Source organism: Oryzias latipes, chromosome 19 (genome assembly GCF_053564925.1).
Source record: "Oryzias latipes strain Hd-rR chromosome 19, Olatipes_Hd-rR_3.1".
In the NCBI taxonomy this organism is placed as follows: domain Eukaryota; kingdom Metazoa; phylum Chordata; class Actinopteri; order Beloniformes; family Adrianichthyidae; genus Oryzias; species Oryzias latipes.
The window spans coordinates 28,231,865-28,240,000 of NC_136255.1; the positions used below are offsets into that span (position 1 = coordinate 28,231,865).

Genomic DNA, 8,136 nt, shown 5'->3' on the forward strand with positions numbered 1-8,136 from the left:
AACCCAGTCTCCCCTGCAGAACCCAGTCCCCCTGCAGAACCCAGTCCCCCCTGCAGAACCCAGCTCCTCCTGCAGAACCCAGTCCCCCCTGCAGACGTCGGAGCCGCAGGCCCGGCGTGGGACCTCAGACTTGGGCGTCAGAGTCCTGGTCCTCCCGGCCTGGAGGAGGATCCATCAAGTCCTTGAATCCCAGTTTGTCCAGAGGCTCCTTGGCCATCAGCTGACTGGAGAACAGAAGCAGCGTTAGAACCGTTCACCTGCGTCTCCTTCCTGTCATGAAAGCGTCTCTGTTGGCTCCGCCTACTTGTCCATCCGGCACTCCAGGTATTCCTTAGACTGAAGTCGACACCTGGAGTTATCAAAGCGGTTCTCTCTCAGACACGTCATGAAGTTCTCCTTGAAGGACTTGCACTCGCCTGCAAAGCAACGGTGGAAGGTCAAAGGCTGAGGACAAGTTTGTCCTTCTGAGCTTCCGTACGCAAACAACTGATGGAAAGTTTGGTCTTTCATCCAAACTATCAGAAAAAGTGACGTCACACAGAATGTTTTCCACCCTGGTTTGTAGGACTGCTGTCAGAGGAACAGCAGAACCGACCTTTGGACCTCCAGGACCTAAACCGAACTTTAACAGTACATTTAGACATTTCTCACGCTGTTTCAAAGAAAGAACAGACTTGAGGAAAAAGGCAAACAGTCAGTGACCTGCGGTTCTGACGAAGCACAGAGCCGCAGATGATGTTCTGCGGAATCGACCTGGTTCCGGTTCGGACTCACCGAAATGGTCCAAAGGAAACGAGCCTTTGTCCGGAGCGCGAGGCCTGAAACTCTTCGTCCCGAAATTCATCGCCGTGGACATTTTTCCCGCGACTTTGACCAACAACAAACCGAAACCATAGACGATCTGAGCGGCGGCCGGCGGGCGCACAGTGATGACGTCACGGTAAGCGAGCTGTAAAAGGACAAAGATGACGTCCATATTCACGTGAACAGAAACACAATAAACTGAAGTTAGATTGTATTCTAATACAAATGTTAGAATAGAAGATAATACTTTTGTCGTTCAACATGAAGGAGAGGAGAGTTTTCTGTTTTTCATAAATATCAGCCATGAAAATATGAACAAATCTCTTTATGAAATGTATTAAATAATGGATAGATTTGTAAAATCTGCTCTCCTGAATCAGGGGGTTCTTGTAAATCAGGGGGTTCTCCTGAATCAGAGGGTTCTCCTGAATCAGAGGGTTCTTGTAAATCAGGGGGTTCTTGTGAATCAGGGGGTTCTCCTGAATCAGAGGGTTCTCGGGAATCAGGGGGTTCTTGTGAATCCTGTACTTCTGTACTTTTCTCCTTTTATTCATTTAAAATGACAGGTCTGCAGAACCCCTGCACTGAAAAAAATGTGGAGTGTCATTTACTAGAAAAAATCTATGAAAGTTTTTGTTTTCGTAAATTTTAATTTTTAAGTACAATTTATTTACTAAAACCACTTATTGTTTCTGAAAAATACACAAGTAAATGTCACTCAGATTATTGCATCTAATTACAAAACCTAAGTAAATGTTGCTGATGTTTCTTTGTGGTCTGACTCATTTGTACTTTGTTATATTCTATGTAATTATTAATTAATATTAATAAATGATATATTAGTTAATAATAATTGAATTAAGTACATGTTTTTACTATTCTATTAAATATAATTCTATATTTTCCTAAAACACACATTTGCAGTTTAAGTTATATTTGAAAGACATTTTTTGTCATGGTTTGAGTTTGTTGTCTTGTTTTTAGTTCTTGTTTTGTCTTGTTTGGTTCTGTTTCCTGTTTTATTTTGAAAGTTCTCCTGTCTTGTCTGGTTTCTTGAGTTTTACTTCCTTTGGTCCCCATCTGCCCTGATCGTGTTCACCTGTGTCTTGTCTACCCTGTCTGTATATAAGTCTTGTCTCTGCATTCCTCCTGTGCTGGTCCATTAGCTCTGTCTTGGTGTTCTTGTCATCCTGTTCCTCGCGACGCTCTTGTTCCATGTTCCTCGCCACGCCACAGTAAGTTTTGTTTTTGTTTTGTAATCCTGCTCGGCAGCGCCTTTTGTTTGTTTTTGTTATTAAACCCCCTTGTCCTTGAACCGTGTGCCTCCGCCTCTGCGTCTGGGTCCTACCGGCTCTCGAGCCTCCCCCACACCCTGACATTTTTATTTAACATTAGAAGTTGCATAAATAAAACATCTACATAACATCACACACACAGACACGGCCATAGAATGTCTCGTTAGCAAATTTCAAAACAGTGCAAAAATACATAAGTCTAGTAGATGCAAGAAGGAAGTACAGAGATCAATATCTACCACCAAACTAAAGCAGTGTAGCATTTAAAAAAACTTCAAAAGCATATTTCAGTTTCACTGGACAGCATACGTGTAGATGACACCATGAGTAGAAGACGTCTGTCCCCTAATGATGACTGACACACACAGCGTCTGGTCGTCCTGTGTTTCATTGGGATGGACCACAACAATCCTTAAGCGATGACTTCAGTCCTCTTTCACTGCTTCTCTGCTGAGATCCGGAGAAAATAAATACGCTGTAATTATTAAGAATAGATTACAAGAAAAACAAACAGCTAAAAGAGAAGAAAAGTTAAAATAAAGAGAGGTGTACTCAATTTAGTGTAATTTAAACAATATTCATATTACACTTTTATGTCAAGTTACACAACATGGTTCACAGGGGCTGACCCTGAGACAAAGACATGTTTGGGCGCCATCCACGCCAGGAGGGGTCAACACCCACCACCCTGGCCTGGGCACACAGCGGTGCAGAGCCCTCCAGCCCCCCAGGCAGGAGTGGTCAATGGGACAGCAACTGTGATGGTAGAGCAGAACTATTGCAGTGTGAAAGGTCCTGATGGGAGAAAAACACTGGAGCTGGAAAACTGAGGGATCAAATCAGTAAAAAAAGGAATAACTGAAATACTATTATGCTCCAACAATAACAGTAATAAATCATCAACGACTAAAGAAGATAAAAAAAAGTGTAAGAGAATAAAATGCATATAAGAAATCAGTTAAAAGTCTAATATAAAAATATGCACCTATTTTCTCTTTAAAAAAATCACAAGTGTAGAGAATATTTGACCTTCAATAAAATATCACAAGTAAAAACCATATTATAAGGCTAGACAATCATTAGAATGTGGAGCATGCGCACCTTTCTGTCTGACGACAGACCGCTCAAATGAGGGGCGGGGCTTTGACGTTGTGCTCCCAGTACAGAGAGGCGTGTTAGAATCACTGACGTTAATTTACATTTACTTGGAAATATCAACTAATTAAGCCAACTAACTAGTTTAGTAAATATTACTTGGATTGAATGTTGACATTTACATACAGAACAGACTGTTTTACCAAGTAGCACTACATGAAAACAAGCGCACAGAATTGGTATTATTATATAGGATTTACATAGATAACTGAAATAATGTTTACAAGGCCAAAAAATCCTATTTTTCAGTGTGGTATGCAGGTGGTCTCCGGGGGTCATCGGGTCGGTTTCGCCCGGGGCCCCAGAAACCCCCCCCCTTTTCTGCTGTGACCGAGCATCAGCGGGATTCCGGGTCACAGGTGGACCCGCCAGCTCTGTTTCCGGGTGTGTTTGACGTGCCGGGCCGCTGGGTGTCTCGCTTCTACCAGGCAGAGCAGAGGGGGAGGACCGGCGCGGGAGGGGCCGGGGCGGGTACCTGCAGGCTCCATCACCGCGCTCGGACTGACAAAGACGCTCGGTCTGCGGGATCCTCTGTCAGCAGCGGCAGGCGGGAGGAGCGCGGTCCGCGCAGGTGGATGTTCTCGGGAAGTGGGGGGGGGGCTCCGCGCACCGCAGCTCCATGGAACCGAAGGGGAACAAGCTGCTGCTGCAGGAGCTGCTGACCACAGCCGGAAACGACGCGTGCGCGGACTGCGGCAACCCAGGTAAGAGGTGGCGCGAGGCTGACGGGGAGTGGGGAGCGAATCCGAAAAAAGGCCTGCCTGACCCCCCCGAGCTAAGGAACAAACCCCCCAGAAACCGATCCGGTTATCTCCACCACCTCCCCCGACCTCATAGAAGAGAGTTTGGCTCCTCTCTTCTATGGATGGACGGATGATGGACGGATGATGGATGAGTCAAACCAAAGCGTTGTGGTTTAGTTTACAGCATGAATTTTAAAAACGGATCTAGTTCTTATTGTTCTGCTTTCACAACATTGTTCTGCTTCATTAACAATACCCCCCCCCCCCCCCCCCCCCCCCCCCCCCGACTGATAATTCTGTTGTTGTTCTTCATCCGATCTACATCCAACATGGTTCTCTTTGGCTTTTCTTCTCACTCTACTATCTCGTGTTTTCCTTCATCTTGGTTCTGGTTCTGGTTCCTCATTAGTCTGCAGACGTGTCCTTCAGGAGAGGTTCTAATTTGTGTGGTTCTGCAGCCTCACAAACCTGAGCAGTCTGCATGAAGTTCTGTGATCCGGAGGAGAACCGGGCTGAGGCTGCTGGAAGCAGCCGTTCCTCAGAGCTTTTCTAACCAACTCCATGTCACAGGACACTCCACCACAGCAGCAGCTCAATCCCTACATCAGCAGACGTTCCTTCAGATCTCCTCCATGTGGAGGCCATGCTGAAACCCTCTGATTGGTTCAGATGTGTCTCATGTTGATGCCTCACAGATTCCAGCATTCTGCGGCGTGTCTTCGTCTGCGGCGTGTCTTCTTCTGCGGCGTGTCTTCGTCTGCGGCGTGTCTTCGTCTGCGGCGTGTCTTCGTCTGCGGCGTGTCTTCGTCTGCGGCGTGTCTTCTTCTGCGGCGTGTCTTCTTCTGCGGCGTGTCTTCTTCTGCGGCGTGTCTTCGTCTGCGGCGTGTCTTCGTCTGCGGCGTGTCTTCGTCTGCGGCGTGTCTTCGTCTGCGGCGTGTCTTCTTCTGCGGCGTGTCTTCGTCTGCGGCGTGTCTTCGTCTGCGGCGTGTCTTCGTCTGCGGCGTGTCTTCTTCTGCGACGTGTCTTCTTCTGCGGCGTGTCTTCTTCTGCGGCGTGTCTTCGTCTGCGGCGTGTCTTCGTCTGCGGCGTGTCTTCTTCTGCGGCGTGTCTTCGTCTGCGGCGTGTCTTCTTCTGCGGCGTGTCTTCGTCTGCGGCGTGTCTTCTTCTGCGGCGTGTCTTCTTCTGCGGCGTGTCTTCGTCTGCGGCGTGTCTTCGTCTGCGGCGTGTCTTCGTCTGCGGCGTGTCTTCGTCTGCGGCGTGTCTTCTTCTGCGGCGTGTCTTCTTCTGCGGCGTGTCTTCGTCTGCGGCGTGTCTTCGTCTGCGGCGTGTCTTCGTCTGCAGCGTGTCTTCGTCTGCAGCGTGTCTTCGTCTGCTGCGTGTCTTCGTCTGCGGCGTGTCTTCGTCTGCGGCGTGTCTTCGTCTGCGGCGTGTCTTCGTCTGCGGCGTGTCTTCGTCTGCGGCGTGTCTTCTTCTGCGGCGTGTCTTCTTCTGCGGCGTGTCTTCGTCTGCGGCGTGTCTTCTTCTGCGGCGTGTCTTCGTCTGCGGCGTGTTTTCTTCTGCGGCGTGTCTTCGTCTGCGGCGTGTCTTCTTCTGCGGCGTGTCTTCGTCTGCAGTTTGTCTCCCTGGACAGAACCCGGTCAGACGAAGAGTCTGCAGCAAAGAAAGCAGTTGCTCCCGCGGCTTCTGCAGAGTCAGGACCTCTAGTGGGGTGGGGGGGCTTTCACAGCAGGTTTCTCTGCAGCTCAGTCTGTTTGACTCTGCCCTTTGCAGAGGATGTACCCCCCCACACACACTAAAGCCCCCACGCTGCTCTGAGGTGTGATAAGTGACATCAACCCCCCCCTGGAGCTCTGAGGAAAGGGGGGGGGGATGTAACAGTGTCCAAAGCTTCATGCTGAGTGAAGTTCATGTCTGGATTGAATCACGGTTATCGTGAACAGTTATCGTTAACGGTTATCGTTAACGGTTACCGTGAAGTTTTCCGGATAAACGGCCAGATTCTTCCAGCATGGATCCAGCGGATCATTGGAAGCCTTCAGTCCTCAACCCAGATCATCAGGACTTCTGAGCAGAAGTTGCAGCCCCAGACCATCACACTACCACCTCCAGTAGTGACTGGTCTCTGTCTGACAGGATGTATCCTTGGGTCCACCGTCCTTCCTATAGGCTGCATTGCTCTGCATGGGATGCCATGGGAAACCTGTCGTCACTGAAATGTGGAGTCTCAGCTTTCCTCCCCCCTCCCCTCTGATGCTGTCTCCTCCCCCCAGAGCCGGATTGGGCGTCTCTGACGCTAGGCGTGTTCGTCTGCCAGGCCTGCTCGCTCCTCCACAGGAGCATCCCTCACATCAGCCGGGTCAAGTCCCTGCAGGACTCCTGGGAGGACAGCGAGGTGGAGGTAAGCTGGGGGGGCAGAAACCGGTGCTTCTGGTTCTTCGTATCGTCTATCATGTTTAGGAACATCCTTTGTCTCCTGTGGTCCAAACTTCAGACGTTCTTGATCCCAAATGTTGAAGTGAAGATTCCAGCCAATGACATCAGAGGAAAAAACAGAGAGAGGACGTTTGGAAACTTTACTGCCGACGAGAACTTCCAGCTCCCAGCTCTAAAGCTTTTCTCTGATTCTGTTTACATTTAAACGCTAGAAAAGCCCCGCCCCTAATGAAGGACCCCTCCCAGACCCAGGCAGAACTAAGTCAGAGACGCCAGACTAAAGGAGAACCAGAAAGTTCTGATGATTTTCACTTTGGAGGAAACCAACCGGTCTGAACTCACCTGATAGTCACCTGTGTTACTGCTTCACTCACTCACTCACTCACTCACTCACTCACTCACTCACTCACTCACTCACTCACTCACTCACTCACTCACTCACTCACTCACTCACTCACTCACTCACTCACTCACTCACTCATAATACTCTGCATTAAATGAAAAATCTCACAAAAAATAAATCGAGGATCTCTTTCTTTCTTAACTTTATGTTCTCATTTCTTTTTCTGTATTTATACAACCCCAACACAACACAATGATGTTTCCCAGTTACTTTGTTATTTTGAAATGTACATATTTCCAAAAACGCCACCCTTAGTTAAAACCACCCCCCAAAAACATCCAGTCTTTAAGGTTTCTAGACAAAGCAGTCTCAAAGATGATGAGGCCTGTGACGCTCCGTCTGCGTTCCGATGGACTAAGGCTTCTGCCAGATGAGCTGGGACAGATATCATAAGACATTCTGGTAAAGGAAGACCTTAGGAAGGATGGCAGAAGGTTCCGGTATATCCTTCAACTTTTTAATCCAGAGAACCATCCGGCAGTCAAACATCACCCCAGCCAGTTTGTTTCTCTCCTTCTGCCTCTGTCTCTTCCCGCCTTGTGTTGTAATTAGGTGTAATCACTATCAGCCACACACCTGACAGACAGGAAGTCACCGGCAGGAAGTCTGTTGGCTGCCATATTTATAGTCTACAAATACACTTATTTACCACATAAACAGTCCAAACACAAATACATAAAAATCAAACTATTATAGTGTGCTCACATGAGAAGAAAATGAAATACTGGACCATTAAAAAATACTGATGGCTAATTTTTAATGTATTTACTGTATTTTTTCCAACAGTAAAATAACAATCCTATATTTTATGTGGCATTGCTACACATCCATCCATCCGTCTGTCCATCTATTCTTTCAGACTCTGTTCTGGTCAGAGTTGTTGCCAGGCAACCAGCAGCCTTGATTGTTGACCTCTGTGTTTCTGTCAGAGAGGTCCAGACACTCTTGTTTGCTCAGGAAGGCTCTGAAGCGGCAGACGTCACCGTGGTTGCTATGGAAACGGCCGGTCCTTACCCACAGTCGTGGAGGACGGACTGAGTTTGTGCTGCATCACTGACCACATCCTGGCATTTACACACATGGGTTCTTATGAGTCACAGACTGATGATTGATCAATGGTGATTCTCTACATGTGAATGTAATCAGTTCACAGACCCTCGATTGATCCTATGGCAGCACCGATCAATACGCTAGTGAGATCAAAGTGTGAAGCAGCAGAGCTTCAGGAAAGGCGGCATCGGGGAGAAATGCATGTTTGCTGTGGCGTCTGGTAGATAATGCTGATGTGAGTCACGGAGACGAT

The 8,136-nt window shown here is 48.0% G+C and overlaps 2 protein-coding genes across 3 annotated transcripts in view; one reads left to right on the forward strand and one right to left on the reverse strand.

The window, feature by feature from the left end:
* cox19 (cytochrome c oxidase assembly factor COX19) lies at positions 1 to 946 on the reverse strand. Its single transcript, XM_078938023.1, has 3 exons — positions 775 to 946; positions 305 to 416; positions 1 to 224 (listed from the first exon to the last, which is right to left on the reverse strand). The coding sequence occupies exons 1-3, from the start codon at positions 854 to 856 to the stop codon at positions 125 to 127; spliced, it is 294 nt and encodes a 97-aa protein (XP_078794149.1). The 5' UTR covers positions 857 to 946; the 3' UTR covers positions 1 to 124.
* A 2,716-nt stretch (positions 947 to 3,662) lies between these two features.
* The window catches only part of LOC144988004 (arf-GAP with dual PH domain-containing protein 1), a 59,719-nt gene continuing 55,245 nt past the window's right edge, over positions 3,663 to 8,136 (forward strand). Inside the window, exons 1-2 of one of the 2 annotated variants that reach the window (XM_078938020.1) lie at positions 3,663 to 3,958; positions 6,268 to 6,395. In XM_078938020.1, coding sequence (XP_078794146.1) covers positions 3,874 to 3,958; positions 6,268 to 6,395 — 213 coding nt within the window. In that variant the 5' untranslated portion in view covers positions 3,663 to 3,873. The remainder of the gene's footprint in view (positions 3,959 to 6,267; positions 6,396 to 8,136) is intronic. The other variant, XM_078938021.1, reaches the window with a different exon arrangement.

Coding starts and splice junctions, on each gene's coding strand:
- cox19 (XM_078938023.1), bottom strand. CDS start 856: ATGTCCACGGCGATGAATTTCGGGACGAAGAGTTTCAGGCCTCGCGCT. Junction 417..774: donor GTTTCCTTTGGACCATTTCG/GTGAGTCCGAAC, acceptor GTTGCTTTGCAG/GCGAGTGCAAGTCCTTCAAG. Junction 225..304: donor CTGGAGTGCCGGATGGACAA/GTAGGCGGAGCC, acceptor TCTGTTCTCCAG/TCAGCTGATGGCCAAGGAGC.